The 23,970-nt window shown below is 40.1% G+C and overlaps 2 protein-coding genes across 3 annotated transcripts in view; one reads left to right on the top strand and one right to left on the bottom strand.

Annotated features, from left to right (window-relative positions):
- The window catches only part of LOC124268034 (apoptotic chromatin condensation inducer in the nucleus-like), a 48,776-nt gene extending 41,616 nt beyond the window's left edge, over positions 1-7,160 (top strand). Inside the window, exons 19-25 of the mRNA XM_046703040.1 lie at positions 697-792; positions 1,701-2,021; positions 2,366-2,434; positions 4,721-4,833; positions 5,198-5,300; positions 5,448-5,641; positions 6,133-7,160. Of these exons, the coding sequence (XP_046558996.1) occupies positions 697-792; positions 1,701-2,021; positions 2,366-2,434; positions 4,721-4,833; positions 5,198-5,300; positions 5,448-5,641; positions 6,133-6,256 (1,020 nt within the window). The 3' untranslated portion in view covers positions 6,257-7,160. The remainder of the gene's footprint in view (positions 1-696; positions 793-1,700; positions 2,022-2,365; positions 2,435-4,720; positions 4,834-5,197; positions 5,301-5,447; positions 5,642-6,132) is intronic.
- A 10,485-nt stretch (positions 7,161-17,645) lies between these two features.
- LOC124268033 (calcyphosin-2-like) overlaps positions 17,646-23,970 on the bottom strand; it is a 40,587-nt gene continuing 34,262 nt past the window's right edge. For both annotated transcript variants that reach the window (XM_046703038.1, XM_046703039.1), the window contains exons 15-19: positions 23,705-23,796; positions 21,782-21,936; positions 21,155-21,274; positions 20,943-21,039; positions 17,646-17,946 (exon numbers count right to left, since the gene is read on the bottom strand). In XM_046703038.1, the coding sequence (XP_046558994.1) occupies positions 17,777-17,946; positions 20,943-21,039; positions 21,155-21,274; positions 21,782-21,936; positions 23,705-23,796 (634 nt within the window). In that variant the 3' untranslated portion in view covers positions 17,646-17,776. The remainder of the gene's footprint in view (positions 17,947-20,942; positions 21,040-21,154; positions 21,275-21,781; positions 21,937-23,704; positions 23,797-23,970) is intronic.

Below are 23,970 nucleotides of genomic sequence, written 5' to 3'. Positions count from 1 at the left end.
TGGAGATAAGATCAGGTGTTATGTTGGGATGACCATGTGTTATGTTGGGTTGAACAAGTGTTATATTGGGATGAACATGTGTTATGTTGGGGGAACAGGTGTTATGTCAGGAGGAACAGGTAGGATGGAGAGAAGAATATGTGTTATGTTGGGATGAACAGGTGTTATGTTGGGATGAACGGGTGTTATGTTGGGATGAACAGGTGTTATGTTAGGATGGAGAGAAGAACGGGTGATATGGAGGGAGGGACAGATTGGGTGGGTAAGAAATGGGTAGGGTTTGTAAATAATGGGTAGGTTTGGGGAGAATAGGGTGTGGTGATGAAGAAACAGGTAGAATTGGGGAGAAACAAGGGGGGGAGACACCAAAGGGTAGGAATGGGTGAATACCAGATATGGTGTGTGAGAACCAGGTGTGGTGGGTGAGTTTCAGAGGGTGAGAAATGGGTGTGTTTGTGGAGAAACAGGTAGGATGAAAAGAATGAGGGAGGATAAAGGAGAAACGGGTAGAACTGGGCAGAAATATATCGGGTGGGTAAGAAATAAGTAGGAGTAGGGAGAAAGTTGGAGTAGTGTGGCAACATGAATAACAGAACTGATAAGTTTGGCCAGTGAAATGATGTACTGGAGAGTAGATGCAGCTGGTATAGTGCCTGCTAGTTCTGTCCATGTAGACTCCCACATCTCTGCCCACAGCAACGTCTACTGGAAGCAATGGCACTGCAGGAGAAGATCAGAGCCAGAGAGGAAGAGAGGAGGGCAAAGGAGGAGGAGGCCAAGAAGAAAGCAGAGGTAACATTGGTGTCTTGGCTTTTCCATCTTGACGAATGTTATGGAAACACAGCAAAACATTACAGAATAGTATTTACATTGTTCATTGAAAATGCTTCAGATAAACAATATAATGAGTGAAATTTCTCTTTCACCCTTGGTACTCAGAAAATGCAGTGCAAAACACTGAATCATTTTTAAAGTTGTATAAAGGTGCTAAGATGCTCCACCTGTGAGGCAAGCCAATGTTGTCATAAGGGAGACTGCTGGGATTGGGTGGACAGGCTCATGTCGGGTGGACTTGGTTGACACATGTCATCATATCCCCACTGCGTAGATCGATGCTCATGATGTTGATCACTGGATTTTTGGTCCAGATTTACAGACTGCAATCATATTAAACAGTAACCAACAAACTAAAATTAGATCCTTAATATGTGGAAGAGCATGATGATGCCTGTAAGATAACTATGTTCTTGTTTGGTTCAGAAATTAGGGGGGCAGTGGGGTAGCCTAGTGGTTAAATCGTTGGCTCGTCACGCCGAAGACCCGGGTTCGTATCCCCACATGGGTACAATGAGTGAAGCCCATTTCTGGTGTCCCCAGCCGTGATGTTGCTGGAATATTGCTAAAAGTGGTGTAAAACCAAACTCAGTCAGTCAGAAATTAGGGCACTGAGTCTCTGCTGCGTTGTTTCACTTTCAAATTGTCAAGTGGTGGTGGGGTAGCCTAATGGTTAAAGTGTTTGCTCGTCACACTGAAAACTCGGGTTCGATACACCACATGGGTACAATGTGTGATTAGCCCATTGCTGGTGTCACCCACCTTGATATTGATGGAATATTGCTAAAAGTGGTTTACAACTGTACTCACTCACTCCATGTCTTCAACTCTAAGTATTGTATGTATACATTTGTGTATCCATGTAGGACCTGGCCGAGGAGATGGAGGACCTGAGGAGAGAGGAGGAGGCGATCCAGCAAGCGGAGGATGATGCTCGTCTTCAAGTAGCCATGGTCAGGAACATTGAACGTGAAGCTCGAGACAAAAGAAGAAGGGACGAAATGGAGAGGAAGAAGCAAGAAGCCATACGGAGAAGAGAGAAGGAGAAGCAAATGATAGAAGCAGCCCGACTGAAGGAGGCGGAGATGCTCCAGCGTATTGCTGACAACGAGATGAAGAGGAGATTGGAGGCAGAAGAGAAGCTCAAGAGAGAGGAAGAGGAGAGAGCAGCACAGGAGAAGTATGAGGTGAGCCATGAGGAAGATTCTGATGGTATAGTTCTCTGAGCACAACCACATTCATTCAGCAGTTGATACCTAAAAAAGACAGTGGCCACACAGTTTCTCACTATATGCTATGGCTTTATTGCTGGTTAAAGTGGTTAATGGTTAAAGTGTTTGTTCATCAGGCAAAACACCCGGGTTCAATTCCCCACACAGGTACAATGTTTGAAGCCCCTTTTTGGTCTCCCCTGTCATGATATTGTTCACTTAATTATGCATATTTTGACTGTGCGCATTGTAAATTGTGCAGTCTGATTAGGTCAACCAACTGATCAATTGTTATTGCATTCATTTCCTTTGTTGTGCAGGATGAGATGAGGCAGGCCCAGAGGGAGGCGGAGGAAGAGGAACAGAGGATGAGGGAGCTGGAGAAGGAGGTAAGGAGAAGTGTCGTCTTTCTGGTTGTAGATCCTCATGGTTGACAGGGGGGATGTTGTCAGTATCACTGTACATAAGGTGATGCTGGTAATGCACGTTACCAACATCACAACATGGCGGCAGACAAGATCGCTTGGCGATTATTCCCCTCGAATTTGCAGTCTTCCACGTGTATACAATCAGCATTATTTAGCACACTGATAAACTTTGATGGTGTGAATACATTGAATGCACTGAATTTGCTTATTAATGTCTGTGTGTTGAAGAATAAGCATTTTTAACATCGCGCGAGGATGTCGGTAACTCAAAAGTCTGGATGTCGGTAACGTGCAATGAATGATGCTGGTAACACATACTGTCCTGCTTTAGTCGGAAAACAGAAATTGTCGGTAAACAGAAATACAAAGGAGATACTAATATTAGTTCTTATGTTTTACATAGATGTGTACTGCTGCTACATTAACAGTATGAGCGATTTTTTTCTGTGCACTGGAGAGTTATTGCTTGCCTTGAAGCAGGGTGTGTTTAATCACACTATTTATGTGGCGTTTCATTGCACTTGAACGGATTTAGATACAGTGCATTCAATGTATTCACACCATCAAAGTTTATCGGTGTGCTGAATAATGTTGATTGTATACACGTGGAAGACTGCTAATTTGAGGGGAATAATCGCCAAGCGATCTTGTCTGCCGCCATGTTGTGATGTTGGTAACGTGCGTTACCAGCATCACCTTAGGTACAATGAGTATGGTTAACAGAGGGGATGGTGTCAGTATGGTTAACAGAGGGCATGTTGGCTGTATGGTTAACAGAGGGCATGTTGGCTGTATGGTTAACAGAGGGGATGTTGGCTGTATGGTTAACAGAGGGGATGTTGTCAGTATGGTTAACAGAGGGGATGTTGTCAGTATGGTTAACAGAGGGGATGTTGTCAGTATGGTTAACAGAGGGCATGTTGTCAGTATGGTTAACAGAGGGGATGTTGTCAGTATGGTTAACAGAGGGGATGTTGTCAGTATGGTTAACAGAGGGGATGTTGGCTGTATGGTTAACAGAGTTGATGTTGGTAGTAAAATACAAATATGAGTGGATTTCATACAAAATCAGAGCCTTGATAAGAACAGGAGAAGAATGTATCTAGAAGTATCACCTTCTTTGACATATATCTTAAAGGTTAACAGAGGGAATTTTTGTCAGTATAACATAAGTAAGTGCTCCATCTCCATAGTTTTCAATGGTATTTCAAGCCCAACTGAATCTGTTTCCATGTATAATGAAGACTGAATACTACCAGGTGTTTATAGTTTATATAAGTTTACTTATACCTAAGATTACCATGTGAGACAGATCTTCCAGTGACACCAGTATGCTGTGGAAAGATCTAGTGGTACTTAACACAATATATCTGTGAAACGGGAATATATATATTTTTTTTATTAATATATATTTATATAGCGCACATATCCACGCAACTGGTGCATGCTCAAGGCGCTGGTATTTTCCCCTCGATCATTGGATGTCAATCTCAACGGCACATCGTATTATCAATCTCAGCTCCCTGGGGAGTATACAACTCTTGCTGCCACTGGAAGTTATGGTGGCTTTCTCATCCTAACGAGGTACCCATTCACAGCTGGGTGGACTGGGACACATAGTCACAGTACTTTGTCCAAGTTTACTGCACGTTGCTGTACCCACAACTAGGTGTTTGCACGTATTCATGTGGCCACCATCTGGTCATATACCAACGGATTCGTGGGTTCTTTTAAGTGCACAGGGTTGTGTACTGTACACTAGGGGTTGTGACAACACTGAAAGAGTCTGCACACAAAGTTGACTCCAAGGTTTTTACAGCCGGTCACAGGTGGGCTCGATCCCAGCACCTCAACCTCGCTGGATCACTAGCCTTGCGCCTTAGCCAGCTCGCCCACCACGCCCCCAATACTATGTGAGGGTAAAATTCTAAAATGATAGAAAAATTAGTACAGTCTGTCATGCTGGTGTATGGGGTGGAACAGGTTTGAACATTACATTCATGAGTATTGCATTCATACAGCAATGTGTAGCTGCATGTAATAGCCTGGAATTGTACTTGTACCACAGCCTAACATGGACAGACCACTCAGCCCTTGTTTTATTCTGTACGTGCTAAGTGCCAGGCAGGGAAACATCAAACATAAGGTATCTAAAGACCTTTTGGTAGGATGCAGCTGTGGATCAGGGTATTGGACAGTAGTGAGCATGTTGACATGTTGATGATACGGGAATGTATCTTGCTACAGGCGGAGGAGGAGGCCATGCAGAGGTTGGTTGAGGAGAGGGAGAATGCGATGAGACGCAGATGGAAACTGAAGCAACTCGCACGCCAGATTGAAGAAGAAGAGCGGAAAAAGAGGTTTGCCATGTTTATTACTGAGGGATTAGTCATTTATTTATTTTATGGGGGTGGGGGTAGTGGACATTGTTCTATTTCTTTAAATAAAAGAATTATAGATTTAAACATTACGTAGGGACTTGTCATATATTAGTGGGTGTGCATTGAAGAACAGTTGCATAAAATTGGGCAATCAGCAAAGAATAAAATACTAAGACAGATCTCACCCCAGCCCTGCCCAAACCCCTCTTAGCTCCTCAACCACACATATGCTCTAATGCACACAATACAAATGACCAGTTCCTTACAATAATACACACAGGAAAATGTCATGTTTGCTTCAACACAGATATAAGTCACCAGAACTATCTTGTGTGTGTTACAGAGATGCTATGCTGTTGGAGGAATATAGACTGGCTGAGGAGAAGAGGGAGAATGAACTTGAGGAAGAGAGGAATAGGGAAGAAGAGAAGAAGAGGCTTGAGGAAGTAAGTTCTGTCAAAATTAATAAAATGTCTATTTCAGAAGAATATATATAATGAATAATGGGAATTAATAAGGGAAATCCTTTGAAAATCAACCCTAGATTCTGTAAACCTCATGCAGTAACACTAACCCTGAACTGTTGTGTTCAGCTTCAGCGTATGGAGGCTGAAGCGAGGGAGACCATGAGGCATGAGCTGGAACGTCGACGAGAGTCGGCCCTGAAACGTCGGGAAGTGAACCTAGAACGGCGGGAGAACCTGGACAACATCCGGCACGGTCAGGGCATCACACGGGCCTGGGTGTTCTCCTACTTCATGGAGTGGCCGAGGGAAACTTACAACAAGTGAGTTACTCCAAATAGTGATGGCCAGATCCAGGTTGTGGTCACTTCTTGTCTGACAACTGTCTGAGTATCATAGAGACACTTTATATAAGTAGTCATATTTATCTGTATGTGCAGTGTCTGTATGAGAGCTCATTAACAATATTTCAGTCGAGACCTCTTTTAACAAAATTTTAGGATTCATGAAGATCCAGGTTAGAATCAGTCTTCAGCAACCCATGCTTGTCATAAGAGGCAGCTAACAGGATTGGGTGGTCAGGCATGCTGGGAGTGCCCCCTCTATCTGATGCATGTTTTACAAATGTAATTTTAGATTCTTTCAGGATCCAAATTTACTGTAAAGGTATTTCAACATTTCAAAATTCAAAACGCATATTGCATCTCAGATAATTTGCATTCAGCTTCACTTCTTCTTACAGTTGTTATGACAACAGGCATTCTTTTTACATAAAGTTGTATCTGTGATTGCATCTGATGCGACTTTTTTTCAGATTAATGGGTGATGATGATAAAATTTCCAAGATGCAAGCATTCCGTCACAAACCAAAACCCCCAGCGGAGAAAGCCCCAGCAGAGAAATCAGCTGAAGTGCTACCCCTGAAGAAATACCTCTAGAAGTGGAGGAGATAGTTGATTCACCACCTAGCTGAGATTAGATCCTGTAGAACTCTACCTGCAATAGTGGTCTTTACCAAACCACAATCTCAGTCTCTGAAGTCATAATGGAGTCTTGTTATCACTGTTTCTGGTCTTCTGGTTGTGACATGCGCAGGTCTAAACATTGCCTTTGATTCTTCTCGATGAGATGGTGTAGATTCTGATAACTGTTTGGGTAGATTATCTTTAACAGTGTCGTGGACTTCTCATTCAGGTCTCCTGAGATCTGGGGTGGTGGGGTAGCCTAATGGTTATGGCGTTGCTTCTCACGCTGAAGACCCGAGTTTGATTCCCCACATGGTACAATGTGTGATGCTTATTTCTGGTGTCCCCCTTTGGTATATTGCTAAAAGCGGCATAAAACCATACTCACTCATGCTTCCATGATCTTAGGTTTGACTTCAAGCATTCTGAAGACTATATGAAAAATTTCCGCCTTGGGGATGTCTTTCCCTAGGTTAACGTTATCGATGAAGAGAGGTAATGGTTTGTGCTAACTGCTGTCATATGGTCAGGTGTATCAGCTTGATGAAGTGGTATTATGCCCTGACTGATACACGTTTTAGACGTTTTTTACACCTGCTTACAACCAATGATCATAATTAGGGTGAATTTGGGATTCAGACCATGAAGTACCAGATCCTGTCATGCCTAAGGGAAGCAGGAACTGCTGGAATATGCAGAGATAGAACATGACACATGATCAAGGTCCGTGAGTGTCAGTCTCAGGTCCATGTTATCGTGTTATATTAAGTACAATAACTATGGTTAGGCCAGACCAATTTTATTTCTTGTTTTATGGATCCTCCGGTCATATTTTTTCAAGAATAATAAAAAATAAAATAAAAATAAATAAATAAAAAAATTTGAGCACCTCAGCAAGTATGAACTTGAAAAACAATACCTTTTGAAAAACTCTTGTGGGTTTGTGCTTTGACTAGTGATTTTTTCTTTTTCCTCTCCTGCCTTTAGGTTTTCTGAGGACTAAAATCTGTAAAACAAGAAATAAAATTGGTCTGGCCTTATAATGAGTTATAAATAACGTTAGTGGCCAGGACAAACCAGTTTGTTATACCTATCAGGTTGTTACAAAACATTGTTTACTGTATGTTATACAACAAGCAATAGAGTGCCAGGGAACTATTCAACCTAGGTTCCCACTAGGGTTACTTGTTTTCCTTTGAATTTATTGTGGACCTATGTGAAAATGCAATCATGGACTTAAATTAATGGACAGCAAGTATCAGCTTTGTAAAAACTAAATATGAAAGATTTACACATAATTATATTCAAATGCAATTGACATTATTGTGTACATCTTTCAGTCATATTCATCCTTCTGTGTTTATTTTATATTTCAGTCATATTCATCCTTCTGTGTTAAAGTGAATTTAAAATTGCCAAATTTACGTCCTAATAAGTGAACGTCCAAAAGCACACTTAAAGCACAACTTTTTCAACCAGTCCAATGGTCATTGTGCACTTGAATTTAATTCTGGACTCACTGAAATACATCCTACGCAAGCTACCTACATGGAGCAGGAGACCATTAACATTCACACAACTATCACATCCTACCCGGTATCCATTCATTGCATATTTCAAACAAATGTCAGCAAATGTTGAAAGGACTGTCCAAGAGGTGATTCTTCACACTGGACAGGGAAAGCTTATCTGTGATATGATTACTTGTTGTATTTGTTGTGGAAGGTCTACTGTTGTTTACACAAGTCCTTTGTCAGTACCTTGAGTACTTGACAACCTGTTTTGTTGAAGTCTGTATCGTGAATTATTTACCTTATTCTGCCTATCACCATCATTTTAATGTCTTTAAATAAAACTTTCTTGTCATAATTGTGTTCATTATCTGGGGATTAATCGGATTCTACTCCTAGGCCAAATGTAGAGATAATATCATTATCAGGTAATATGATACACCAGACCTTATCACCCATACTGCATATCCTGATCATGTTGAACATCAGTGCTTGTCACCGTCCATTAAACCATGTGGTTAATACTCATGCAGTTGGTGTATGAACATGTGGACACTGTTTCAACAGCATGGGGGTAATCCTTGTTTGTTTTAGTAACCTGATACATTCTGTGTCTAGTTCCACATTGACAAGAATCTCTGGAGGGTGGGACTTGTCATACCAATTACTGGATAAGGCTTTTACTGCTGCTGAGAGATCCTAAAAGATAGGGACTTTTCTAACATTTGGCCTAGGACTAATTCATCGTAACTTAAAATTAGCACAAAACATCAAATAACCAATATAACCACAGTAACGGCAACCCGTACACCATAAGGCCATCCTCCGTGTTCTAGCGGACAGAGTCTCTGGCCAAAAATACAGGCAGTGGTTTGATCACTGGCTGCTTCAAGGTAGAAGACATGAAAATATGGTACTTGTTGTTTCCCTGCTTTGTGATTGACATTAAGGGGATACCAGGAGGACCTTGTCTGAGGTCATCCATGTTAAACAGCAGCATGGATCTCAGAGGGCTAGCACTATAAAACCTGCATTAGCCTGGACTGATAAAAAACAGCAACACACCTTCGTGCATGCAACCTGCTTGATAGCAATGTTACCTTGACTTCACTCCACCTTCCCTTCACAGGGAAGAAAACCAGCAGGGTGCAACACAGCAAGGTCTAGCAAGACCACACTTCCGGAACTCCGATCAGATAGCCTGAGAATTTTCTGTAAACCTAAACAGTGTTTTACATGACGCGTGATTCCTGCGTATTTAACGCAACAATTTTCTAAAAGACTCTCAAAATATTATCATACGAGTCAAGCTTGACGCAAGTTTTTGAGTGACCCTCAGAATTCAGTTCAATAAAATCGATTTGACAATGATCGTTTTATTGCAAACTGTGTTCAAAATGCTGGTGATATTAACAGAAAGTACGGGAGTGGCTAAATATAGAGCCATGCTAGAATGCGGTAAAGATACCAGCCAATAGCATTTGAGTGTCATTCACTATATTTAGACGGCCAATAGACTCCCAGATATTGAAAATGACTCCCAAAAAATAAATTCTGTGAGTCAGCATGACTCCCATTTTTCAAAGTTTGTGTAAAACCCTGACCTGAAGGTCTGGGTTAAAACTGATCTACAGCAACCCATGCTTGTCACAAGAGGCAACTGACAGGATGGTCAGGCTCTCTGACTTGGTTGGTGCATGTCATCATATTCTAGTTGCATAGATCAATGCTCATGAAGTCAATCACTTGATTATCTGGTGCAGACTTGATTATCTACAGACCGCTGTCATATATCTAGGTGGAATATTACCGAGTGTGGTGTTCAAACTAGTACTAGTACACTAACTAGTAGCCTTGAAGTGAAATGACTGTTGGTCAACGAGTGAGTGAATATTCCAGCAATATAATGGAATGGAACCCCATAAATACATCATACATTATAAGCATGTGGGAATCCTTCCCCAGCTTTAGTTATTAGTGAAGGCTTTAATCACAAAGCTAGCCCACCTTCGTCTCAGTTCAAGAAATCTGCAGCACATCTTGTTCCTGAAGTGTGATATGTGCTTATCAATGACATGCTCTTTTGGAAAGAAATTGAGAGGAAACATATTTTCTGGCAAGATATATTTTTGTTATTGATGTGTTTATTGCTTAAAGACTCATTCAGCAATGTTCCAGCTATCTAGACCTCCTCCGTGGTGTAGCGGTTAGAGCCTCCGCCCGGAGAGCGGAAGGTTGCGAGTTCAATCCCCGACCGTGTCATACCAGAAGACGTTAAAATATGGTACTTGTTGCTCCTTGCCTGGCACTTGGCATTAATCGGTACAACAAGGACTGGTCGGCTCGGAGTCAGTATGTGTCTGAGGGGTATTCATGCTCCAATGCGGCATGGTATCTCAGTGGGCTAGCACTATAAAACCATCTTCAGTCTGGGCTAGTACAAGCAGCCGCACATACACATACACACGCATGCATGTCGCCATATGAGCGAAATATTCTCAAGCACGACGTTAAACCCAATTTCACCTCGCCTCACCTCACCCATGAAGATCCGGGTTAGAATTGATCTTCAGTAACCTATGCTTGTCTAACTGGATCTGGGGGTCAGGCTCGCGAATTTGGTTGACACGTCATCGTATCCCAATTGCGTAGATCGATACTGTTTGATCACTGTATTGTCTGGTCCAGACTCGATTATTTACAGTCCGCCGCCATATACATTTGTAGCTGGAATATTGCTGAGGACGGCGTAAAACTAGACTCACTCAGCCACTGAAGTTCCCATGTATAACCACAAAGGGTAGTATGAAACGAGGTTCTCGTCCAAGGATTAAAAGGCTGTTCGGGCAGTATTGACTCTTAAATCTGGGGTATGTTTGGCATATATTCTCAAGCACGACGTTAAACCCAATTTCACCTCACCTCACCTCCAGCTATCTAAATAATGCAGTGTGGACCTGACAATCCAGTGACTGATTTTAAGAGAGACATCCCATTGGGAAAAGTGATTTTATTGCAATCGTTAATATTCCAACTATATGGCAGCAGTCTGTAAATAATCAAGTCTGGACCAGACAGTCCAGTGATCAAGAGTATGAGCATCGATCTACGTAATTGGGATACGATGACATGCAGTCAGCTAGTCTGGCCAGCATGGGTTGCCGAAGACCAATTTTAACCCAAATCTTCACAGGTATTGGGGAAAGTGATGGATGCAATCAACCAAGTCAACAAATCTGACTGCCTGATCCATTTAGTCGCTTGTTATCATAAACACAGGTAGCTGTGTAATTTTATAATCCAGAAAACCCTTCGATAAGAGCATGTTTAGGGAGAATTTTGTGTATGTTCTCTGCAATGATTAAACTTATTTTATGCAAGAGAAATAACAAAAAGTATTATGGAGACCAAAATTCAACTTGGTTCACTAAAGGACTCAGAATTAAGCCATATTAAAAATACATATTTAGAAAAGGTAAGCTTCTGTATTTGTAAATATTCTTTCATATAATCTGATATAACATTTATTTTAGGATATTATGACTTTTTTGGTCTCCTGCATCCTGGAATGCTGGCTTAAACAAGAAAAACATATTGATATGACATTGTCAAGACTTGCCAGTTTAAGACATCTTTATAATGTCCACTTAAAAAATACAACAGCTGAAAACAAATCAGAAACAGAAAATCTTTAATACACAAATGAGATTTGACAGCACTATAACATGTAGATCTACAAATTAAATCTGCTAGGAAAATACATTCAGATATTTTCATATACTCTATTTTTAGTGAGAGGATAGAAACATACAGATCTACAAGCACAGCAATGTGACATCAGCTATAGCAATACATGTACATAGATATAATCAATTTTCAATGAGCATATAGAATATTCTTGTACACCATCTTGGCAGTGTTGATATGTACAGTGTCAACATCGTACAGTCATAAATTACATAAATATAAAACATGAATAAAATTTTATGTTACAGTTCACAACCTTGGAATGGAATGTTTGTCTGAGATATTCTCTCAAGACTCATGACGAAGTACACGCATTGATAAAAAATACTGTGTAATAAACTCGTAAAATATGTGTGGAAATAGCATAACCAAGATCCTATGTTTGAAAACATATACTTGTACCTTTCTCTGTAGAAAATCTCTAAAATCGAGTCAACAACTCATTACAAAATAAATTAATTACGTGATGAAATACAAAACATTCTTGCCACATCACATTCATCAAATGTCAATGTTGAGTTATGAAGTGTTTAAGGCCAGACCAATTACATTTCTTGTATTATGGATCCGCCGGTCATATTTTTTCAAGAATAAGAACACAAAATATTAATTTTCCCTGCTAAAAAAATAAAATCCTCATGTTTTTATTGGCCAAAAATGTAAACTTACAAAAATATTTGTTTGATTGTTTTTTGCCCCATATAAACTTCATAAATTGCCAAAAATAAAATACTTTTAGTATTTAAAAAGAAAATTATTTTGACTAGTGATTTTAATTTTTTCCCTCCTGCCTTTAGGTTTTCTGAGGACAAAAATCCGTAAAACAAGAAATAAAATTAATCTGGCCTAAAAATAAAAATAAATTTTGAGGTGAAAATCTAATGATGATTCAATTTTGATTTATTTTGATTTCACTGCTATTGTCTTAGATACCTCAAATCCTTTGAGAATTTAAGTATGGTAAGCCTTGCCTTCAGTTATGTGAGTGAGCTTGAGTGTTCTTACATGACATCACCCTGTCTAGGTTTCTATTTTCATTAAACACTGCTCTCGATGTTATCCAATATCGCAATTATGGTCTTCGAACATGGAATCCTGGTTAGCTACTGGACGGATCCTGGTTTTCTATAAGCTACAGTGTAGACATTGTATTATGTGCATCTACATGAGCTAGGTGTTGTTATACAGTGTTACTACTACAGCACTCATACGCTTCCTACAGATTATCATTCTGATGACTTGTAGTCATGTCAACACTTCTCACTTCTCATTTTCTACTTTAATGAAATACTGGCCTTGAATTTTGTGAAAAATATACGCATTTTTTCTCGTCTTATGAAAGATTTCAAATTATGTTGAAGAAATGTGCAAAATATACTGATAACCAGAAGTTAACTAATTCTTCCCCATAATGGTGAAATGAAAATCTGGCAGGTCAACAGGTACACTGTTTTTGTGACATTTTTGTGGGGAGGTGATCATGTATTTATTGTTGAGGTGATCAATACCTGTCCAGTTTGGTCAGGTGCATGTCTGGAGGTATCAATGACATTGTGGATGCTGATGGTGGACACAGTCACTATGGACACCAGTGACAGTATGTCATTTTCATCTGAGTAGTTACAGTCGAAACTGCTTTCATGGTGTTGTCATGGTCCATATGAACACATCAGCCACAAAATGCAACATATGTGATATATCATCTGTCCATACTACGCTCATACTAGGGCTGCGCAATATAACCGGTTTACCGGTATTTACTGGTTCAGACATGAAAACGATACGTATTGCGATACGCTGATCGAAAACCAGTATTTTGACTTGCATTCTGAAAACTTCGTAACACTCGGAAATCTTCGGATATTTCCTTTTTTCATTTGTGCCAAATATTATTCACATTTTTATTTTTAATCATGAATAAAAGTTGTTATTAAAGCTTAATCAAGCATAGTGATTTTGCTGTGTATTTGCTCTATAAATCAAACATTACCCTGATTATAAGTAGTTTTTTTGTTTAAAAATACTTCATGCAATATATTGCAATACATATCGCAATACACGCTTTCGCGTCGCAATATATCGCAATATGAAAATTCTCTGCAACACCCACCCCTAGTCCATACTCTACATAGATAAGTGACCAAATAATGCTCTCTTCATCTGATGCTTTTGTGTTCTGTTACATGTAGATCTGGAACGACTGAATAGTCTTTCACTTAGTATGAGTATATTTTTTATCATGACTAATGAATTTAACATTTCACACTCAGTTTTCATTACTGTGTTACAAATCTGCTGATGCTTAACTTTTGGTTATGAGTATATGTGCTACACATCTCCATATTTTTGTCTGAATATAGACAACATTCACAGAAGTTTGAAAGTGGAAAACTGTTTCACAAAAGGAGACAAATATCTGTTAATTTCTGTTCACTTTGTTTCCATGAGCTGAGGTGGCCCACTGATTACACTCCAAGCTTTGATATACAGCTAGCTGAAACATGGTGTACATCTGTGCCAGTGCTCTTTATGCAAACATCAACAACTTGGAATGCTGAAAAAATATTTTCACATATATAAACAAGTTTATGCAAATGGAACAACGGGCAAGAAATCATGTGCATTAAATTCATCTTATTCTGTACAAAAGCCTACATGCACACACAATCATCAAAGCCTGAAGTAAAATCTGACAAAATACATTTGGAAAATGTACAGGAATGCAAACAATTGAGGAAAACTAATATCTCCATAAAATCATATATCACAATTTACATATTTTGATTTAAATAGAAACTCCACTGAAACAAAAAATAAATCCAAAGAACATTGGAATATGTAAAATATCTCAGGAACTGGAATATCGGATATTATCAGTGTCGTCAAAACAAGTAAACATGAAGTGACAGATTAATATGTTCATTTCTCAACAATACCATCCACTACCTCCATCACAACCATCTTAAACACAACCAGATATGAGTCTTGAATTCACACATCTTGACATTGAGCTTTAAAATATCTGTAATATTGTAAAAATTGTAGACATATATCTAATTTCACTTTATTGCAATCATGTAATCGGAATGTTACATGATATATGAATTATCTTTCATATTGAATTTTAAAACATTTTTTAACTAGCATCAAGGAATGCCATAACATGGAATGAGGACATCACAACCTGAAACTGAAAGGCGTTTTGCAGATAATCACAACCTTGTTGGTTCTCAGATATGTATTCAGGACTTGGAGCAAAGGCATATATCAGTATTTTCAGTAGTGTTGTAAAAAGTAGACAATTCTAAGATGCTTCGGTGAAAGATCAAAGGCGCTGACAGTACTTTATCAGACGATAATGAACTATTATAACATTAAAGCACTCTGATGCAAGCACCCTCGTGCTTTAAATATAGTAGTTCAGAGCGAAAGTGTGCATTATTGCACTATACATGGTGGTAGAGCGAACTGTATTTCTTAAATCAGATTTGTTTGAAGTAATGTAGAAATCAGCTACCTGCTTCTTGCTATGAGGTGTACAGAGGAATACAATTATTTCCTTGTGTTCCATCCTATTGAGAAAAGAAATACAGCTGTGTAGGAGAGTGTGGGGGGTGGGTGGGGTTGGGGTTGGGGTTGAAGTGGTTTGTTGAGGTGGTTTGGGTTGAGGTGGTTCAGGTCATGTTAAACTTAGATACCTTGTAACATTCATGTCATGTTAATGGAAGTTCAGACTGACATGTCATGTTAAACTTACATTCGTCTCATAAGCATAAATGTTCAGAAATATAATGGAAGTTCAGACTGACAAATGTCATGTTAAACTTAGAATTAAATGTTCAGGAATATAATGAAAGCAGGCTGAAATGTTAACTTAAATTCCTCGTCTCATAAGCATAAATGTTCAGAAATATAATGAAAGTCAAGACTGACCAATTCTGATTTTCTTTACACATAACTTATCCTCGGCCTGTAAATGTGAAGCAGGACCTAGTTTTCATGTCCTTGACCCACTGAAGTATTCTTAACAGTCCAAATGTCTCACAAATAGAATGATGAAAGTAAATATCTGTTGAATAGTTACTCCTTCCGGTATGTTGTTGAGTCGTCTTTCCCATCTGGTAACATCAAGCTAATGTCAGTGATGACTATGTTCTCAACACACCCAATACTGAACCATCTAAAGGTCAAACCACATCAGCATATTTGTAATATTATTATGATATGAGATTATATACATTGTATACATACTATAGTTCATTGTGACTCGATCAGCACCAGAGATAATGATATCATCTAATTAATCTTACATCCACACAGCACAAAGATACACAACCTTCACAGTACAACCTCTTTATACAACCTGACAAAGTGACTACACCAAGCAAAAATACATACACTTTCTTAGTATACTTTTGTCAAAAGGAGGATACTACTTAATAGCAATAATATCAATTTTGAAATGACATCAAATTTTTTTCTCTGTACTGATAAAATGCATCAGGGTATATATATAAGCATAATATACTTAAAATTCTAGTCACAAGTACAGCCTTCTGTTAGATGTTAGGAGTTAAGTAAAGTATCTTCTTATCTTCTCCTATGAACTGTCAGAAAGCCTTTTTATCTAACTCATGTTTCTTTATATATCAAACACTTTACCTTCTAATTTCTGATTGCTGATTATTATACATACATTAAATGTCAGTCTTGTACCAGTCCAAATGTCTATAGGAAACACATACACCCCATGTAGCTTATGAGTGTTTTTCTGTTGGGCATATATACATACATTAAATGACTTTCCAATATTAATTATGTTGTTTATTTAAAAAATCAACAAAAAACGGCCGGTATAGTGGAAAAATTATCAGGGCAAGTGATTTTACATGTGCCTCTGTACCGGAGTACACTAGCAATTTTAAAGTTATTTCCACCCCTGAGCACTTAAGTGCAATTCATTATGCAAACTGATCTGTCGGGCATGGTAACATCCATCCTTTGAACATATGGAATGTAGTGTCTTGCATATTTTGGCCCATCACTGTTTTGATATTCTATAGCTGTCATAACTCCCCACAAAATTGTATTCATATTAGCAATCCATTTGTTGCAGCCTTACTAACAAAATGACTCTCAAAACCTTGATAAAAATGCTAAATTGTAGAAGAAAACTACACAAAGTGATCTCAGTGCTGAAATGGTTGTAACTCCTATACTTTAGAGTAGTGTAATAAAGTTACTTTTACCCTGAACTATTATATCCGCTTGTGCTAAAGTTATAATAGTTCAGGGCAAACGCGGCTTGTATTACACTAATGGTGGCAGAGTGAACTGTATTTCTTTTCTAAGATGCCAAATTTAATACTTTCTAAGGATAATTACCATTAATTTAGCCAGAAAACAAACGACGTGTATGTGCCCTTAATTAAGAATCCTCGACAGGGCTAACAGGCTGGCGCTGTTCTTTTGATGTGTCTGCCCCCTCACGCCAAGACTTAACGCTACCAGAAAAAACAAATGATAACAGTTTGATGACGGGTTTACGCTCAATTAAATATCTTCTCTGAATTATTTTAATGACATCTGTCATTAACGTAGAAACCATATGGGGCAATATGAACATCGCATTTCTACTACCAACGAAAGTTTAGATCATACATCCAGATGAAGCGGAGTAGTCCCACGATTTGCATTGTGGGAATGTAAACATTGCAAACATTGCTAACGCTACTGTGTCGCTGAAAACTTGTGAGTCGAATTGACATTTTAACAGTCGTTAAACGTAATGTTTCAACCAGCCTAGCTGCGAAGCAACTGCAAACCAAGAAACGGGATGCAACGGAGTAGTTTACTGTAGGAGGCCTTGCACGGGAGGCGAAACTGACATGCATCGCGCATTACATTGTGATGTAATGTAAAATGGTTCGACTACGAGGGGGCACACTAGAATGGCGCACTGACGGGATAACATTCAATTGTTACGTCATCAAAAAACTATACCTTTTTTGTCTGATAATGTATTTTTTTTCGATTGTTCTAACCACTAGGCATCTTAGAAGCAAGCTTATGATATCCCTTGTGCTTAGATCGGTTTGTAAAATAAGACCCTGGTACATGATGAGCTTTATGACCCTACCATCTGATAACCTCACTGACATCATGACCATGTGCTTAAACATCTGTGACTTCAATCATCTAAATACTACATTCTATAAATCTGCAGTATAGATGTTTATATGGTCCACGTGTTGCGCAGTATGTTGGCGAAGTCTTCGTCACTGTCAAAGCCGATGCTAAGCCCCTCGTAGTACTCCTCAAACTCCACATACGACACCTCCTCCTGTTTGGGTGATGCCATCACTGACTCAAGGAAAGCCTGGATCACTGAGGTCCCGGTTGCATCTACACAGGGGGAGGAAACAGTGTCATCATCTCGTCATCAACACTGTCAGCACCCACAGCTTTGTATGCACTACAGTCCACCATCACCTGTCAATACCTAAGCCTGCTAAATAGCTATTTGTAACCAGCAATTCAAACAGAGACCCGACTCATGCGATGGATGCTGATGTGTGCTAAAGCCACTGAGTGCTAAGTTTACATCCCACAATGGGCCATGTTTCTTGCCTGACACATGAGCAACATGGACAATAGCCTTGAGGCTCTCTGCTCTACACAATATTTTAATACCACGCAATGGAGTGTCCTTACAATATTCTTACACAGAGTAGGGCTAAGTTGACTTTCATGAGTAATAAATTTTTTCATTTCAGTAGGTTATATAAATGCCCAATCACAACTACAGTTACACTACTATTGCCCCATGCGTCCCAAGGAGGGACACCCTTATCCGGCCCAAGCATCCCAAAGAGGGACACCACAGCCTCCCCCACGAGTCCCAAGGAGGGACACCCCATGCATCCCAAGGCGGGATAGGTCTGCCGAAATGCCAGCAGGCGAAGGCGACCTCCAAAGCACATAACTGAAGAAGAAGAAGACTACAGTTAATTCTGGTCATGCATTCATGGGTGATGGAGTTACATAGTGCATACAAGGCTGTGATGAACTGAAGCTGATACATAAACAGTTACAGAGTTTTCTAGCATGAGGAGAGAGAGAACAGGGTTCAGTACTGCTTTGAACAGTGTTTCAGTTCCATCCAGCCATGTCAGATTAATGTGGAGGAAAGTCTTCAGACACTTATACTTATATTGTGGTGAAGCCAACAGTGCCCACAATCCTGAAATTATTATCATAGCTAAACCTGGATTTAACATACAGATGGGTGCAAGTCTACATAGAGGATGGCAGTGATCGGATTACTGGACCACCAAAGAACAGACATCACTGCATGAGTCTGTAATCCTACCTTAACCTATGTCACTTTTGGAAGGAGGGAGTGAGTGAGTTAAGTTTTACGCCGCACTCAGCAATATTCCAGCTATATGGTGGCGGTCTGTAAATAATCGAGTCTGGACCAGACAATCAAACCAGACAATCAGCACGAGCATCGATCTGCGCAATTGGGAACTGATGACATGTGTCAACTAAGTCAGCAATCCTGACCACCTGATCCTGTTAGTCGCCTCTTACGACAAGCATGGGTTACTGAAGATCAATATTCTAACCCGGACCTTCATGGGTTCTTTTGGAAGGAAGCAGGAGTTTTAACATACATTCTTAAAAATACACTAGGTGTTGTGTGTAACTGACATCATGTATGGCTGTCCTAGTTTGATATCCTTGATGATGAGTTCCAGGCAGGACAACAAGTACCATCTTTTGGTATGGCACTGCCAGGGTTTCCCCAGGCAGACAATCTATCCACTAGATCAAGGGGTGCTGTATTATCTTTGGAAACATCACATTGTTTTTCCAACTTGTACATGCTAGATGGTGGATTTATTTCCTTTGAATCTAGAGACAATAGAGAGAGACACTAAAGGGAGACTCTCAAGGGAGGTATTAGAGACAGATACTAGAGACACTGGATTGAGACATTAGAGACAAATACTAGTGAGAGGACAATCGAGGGAGACATTAGAGACAGATACTAGAGACACTGGATTGAGCCATTAGAGACAAATACTAGTGAGAGGACAATCGAGGGAGACATTAGAGACAGATACTAGAGACACTGGATTGAGACATTAGAGACAAATACTAGTGAGAGGACAATCGAGGGAGACATTAGAGACAGATACTAGAGACACTGGATTGAGACATTAGAGACAAATACTAGTGAGAGAACACTTGAGAGAGACATTAGAGACAAATACTAGAGACACTGGATTGAGACATTAGAGACAAATACTAGGGACACTGGATTGAGACATTAGAGACAAATTCTAATGAGAGGGACACTCGAGGGAGACATTAGAAACAAATACTAGTAGCATGGACACTTGAGAGAGATATTAGAGACAGATACTAGAGACACTGGATTGAGACATTAGAGACAAATTCTAGTGAGAGGGACACTCGAGGGAGACATTAGAAACAAATTCTAGTGAGAGGGACATTGGAGGGAGACATTAGAAACAAATACTAGTAGCATGGACACTTGAGAGAGATATTAGAGACAGATACTAGAGACACTGGATTGAGACAGAGACAAATTCTAGTGAGAGGGACACTTGAGGGAGACATTAGAAACAAATACCAGTAGCATGGACACTTGAGAGAGACATTAAAGACAGATACTAGTGAGAGAGACATTAGAGACAGAGACTGGAGATACTGGATTGAGACATTAGAAACAAATACTAGTGAGAGGGACACTTGAGGGAGACATTAGAAACAAATACTAGTAGCATGGACACTTGAGAGAGACATTAGAGACAGATAATAGTGAGAGAGACACTTGAGAGATATGAGAGACATTAGAGACAGAGACTGGAGACACTGAATTGAGACATTAGAGACAAATACTAGTGAGAGAGACATTAGAGACAGAGACTGGAGACACTGAATTGAGACATTAGAGACAAATACTAGTGAGAGAGACACTAGAGACAGAGACTGGAGACACTGAATTGAGACATTAGAGACAAATACTAGTGAGAGAGACATTAGAGACAGACTCTGGAGACACTGAATTGAGACATTAGAGATAGATACTAGTGAGAGAGACACTTGAGAGATATGAGAGACAAATACTAGTGAGAGAGACATCAGAGAAAGAGACTGGAGACACTAAATTGAGACAGAGACAAATACTAGTGAGAGAGACACAGAGACAGAGAAATTAGAAACAAATACTAGTAATAGGGACACTTGAGAGAAACATTTGAGATAGATACTAGTGTGAGAGATATGAGAGACAGATACTAGAAACACCCGAAAGAGACATTTGAGACAGGTACTAGAGACATTCGAGAGAGACATTTGAGACAGACCTGGAGGGCCCCGGGCACTGGCTGTGGCATTGAAGAACTTCCGGATGTCACTCAGTATGATGAAACCCCGCTTACTGCTGTCAATCTTCTGAAATGCCTGGAAGGTAGAAAGACAGGATATACATGCAGTAGTTAAGATATCATAGGTGTAAAGGACACACAGAGACAACATGTTTGTTTTCTACACAATGAATCCTTGGTAGCTGACTGACCTTGATGACAAGAGATTTGCGATACTCATTCATCTCCCCAATGATGGCATGCATGTAATCGGTGTAGTCGACACGGCCTTCATTGTCAGGGTCGAGGATATCCATCACAGCATCCAGGATCTGAAACCATCAGCAATAAGTATAACAAGTATAAGTAATAACTTGTGTATGTACTGACTATATAAATAAAGACAGTATTTTGAACAGCTTGTCTTCTCACAAGTGAGGTGAGGTGAAATTGGGTTTAACGTCGCGCTTGAGAATATTTCGCTCATATGACGACGTGCATGCATGTGTATGTACTGCTTGTACTAGCCCAGACTGAAGCTGGTTTTATAGTGCTAGCCCACTGAGATACCAAGCCGCAGTGAAGCATGAATACCCCACTCAGACACATTATACTGACTCCGAGCCGACCAGTCTTTGTTGTACCCTTTAATGCCGAGTGCCAGGCAGGGACAAACAAGTACCATATTTTAACGTCTTTTGGTATGACGCGGTCGGGGATTGAACCCGCGACCTTCCGCTCTCCGGATGGATGCTCTAACCACTACACCACGGAGGCGGTCTCTCACAAGTGACATCGTGTATATAAAGCTATGTACAGCTGTGTAGTTATTGTGGCACCTGTTGGGGAAGTTCCAGACGGAACCTGACCAGCCCTTGCTCCAGCTCGTGGTGAGTGAGAAGTCCACTTCCATCCGTGTCTAGACTCCGGTACCACCTTCCCAGGCCAGTCACTGTCTTGATGCCACGCTTCTTCAGCTTCTCTTGAACTACATCTGAAAAGCATCAAGGTAAGAATTCCATGTGATACTTCCAGCAATCCATAGTATAACAGATGCTGAGGACTAATGCTTGTTGAAAGAGATCACAAGTATCACTAGGGCTGTGTTTGCTGAGTATGGGGCTGGTTGATCTTGTGTGCCATCATACCCTTACAACGCTGACCCCATTACACAGACTGTAGACAGAGCTGAGATGCTGTCAACTACAGCCTACTTCATCCAATAACAAGAACACATGGTCATCAACATCCCCAGCCACAGTGCTCTGTTCCTATTTTGACAACTATTTATTCTTCCTACAAATAGCGATTCATAAGCTGTTCAATGAGAACATCTGTTCCCATTGGGGATAACGTGCACTAAGTAAAGAAACGCATGACAAGGTCCATAACTCTGTAAAGAATCATAACACGGTTTCAGTTTTCGAACCCCATCAAGGCATTTGTGTCCTGACAATACATACATTTGGTTTCCCTATCTATAACGTTTTTTGAGAAAATCTGTTCCCATCACCTCGGACTGATGGATGGAAGGAAAACGGCCTCCCACTTCATGGCGGGGGATTATAATAATTGTCTCATCTCATAGCCACAGGAAACATTCAGCATATACTGGTGCAAGTTTTGTCCAAAAGAAAATTGTATAGTGATGTTTTCAATCTACGGTAGAAGTTTCCTGGTCCAGACAAACCAATGTTTGAGCGCATGTCATGCCATCTTGGTATAATGACACACAATCAAGGATACCACCAAGCCTGATCATCTGATTGATTCAGTCACCTCTTACTACAAGCAACTGAGTGATGGTGAACTATTTTAACTTAATAAAGTGGTTTGTGTTGTGTTTGTGTTGTTAGTTGTTTAACACTGCGTCCAACAATATTCCAGCAATAAAATGGCGGTCTGTAAATAATCATGTCTGGATCAGACAATCCAGTGACTGATATCATGAGCACTCTTCTATGCAACTGGGATACAATGACCCAGTCTGCATGTCTAACTCATCCCATTGTTTGCCTCTTACAAGCATCAGTTACTGAAGATCAGGGGCAGTGAGGTAGCCTAGGGATTAAATTGTTCGCTCATCACGCTGAACACCTGGGTTCGATTCCCCACATGGGTACAATGTGTGAAGCCCATTGTGGTGTGCCCCGCTTTCTCTCTCACTGAGGATCAATTCTACAAAGTACTTTGTGATAAACCTATCACAGAATGAGGTGTGAGAAGGTAGAGACTTTGCATTTACAACGCTTGTAGCAATATTCCAGCAATAACATTGCTTGGGAAGAACACAAAAATGTGACAACCTGTTTTTGATATTCAGAAGTCATGTGTGTTGGCGCGTGGTCCTGTGCTCAAAGCTCAGGTCACAAATCAGTGAAGTTAAGCACCGTAGAGCTCGGAGAGTCCTTGGATGGGTGACCGAGTTTGGCAGCTTGACTCGTGAGAGTTTCTAGGACTTCAGTCCTGCCCCACAACGAAGCACATGTGACACATGTGGGCTCCCTCCTTAGACAAGTGAGTTTGTTTAAATTTGTCTCTGTTCACCCAGCAGGAAAATGGGTACCCGGTGGAAAAAAGTCATATGACTATAACCTTCTAGCACATAACAGGCAGCTTGGGTTATCCGGGGTAATAATGTGCTGTGCCTTGATTGTTAGCTCTATGAGCATACCTAGTGTGGAGTTTGGCGCTATATAAATGGACACATTATTATTATTATTATTATTATCTGCACATGCTCCATACTGACAGATGCTCACCTTGCACCGACTCCAGGATCTTCCGGTTCTCATACTCCTCCTTAGTGGGATACTGCAGGCGAGCAAATGTCTCCTGGCCACGACTGCTGAGACTGTTGAAACAAAATATATCCCAACTATTAATTTAAATGATACAAAGATGAGTTCATGAAATAGTTCAGTGCCTCAGTAAGTAGAACATTTATTAGTTGTCACATGCTGTAATTGGAAAATAGTTCAGTGCCTCAGTGAGTAGAACATTTATTAGATGTCACATGCTGTAATTG

The sequence above is a fragment of the Haliotis rubra genome, unplaced genomic scaffold (assembly GCF_003918875.1).
Source record: "Haliotis rubra isolate DU_JTF1 unplaced genomic scaffold, ASM391887v1 Scf1357, whole genome shotgun sequence".
Classification (NCBI taxonomy): domain Eukaryota; kingdom Metazoa; phylum Mollusca; class Gastropoda; order Lepetellida; family Haliotidae; genus Haliotis; species Haliotis rubra.
The sequence above is the reverse complement of the archived record's forward strand: the minus strand, read 5'-3'. Positions and strand labels throughout refer to the sequence as shown.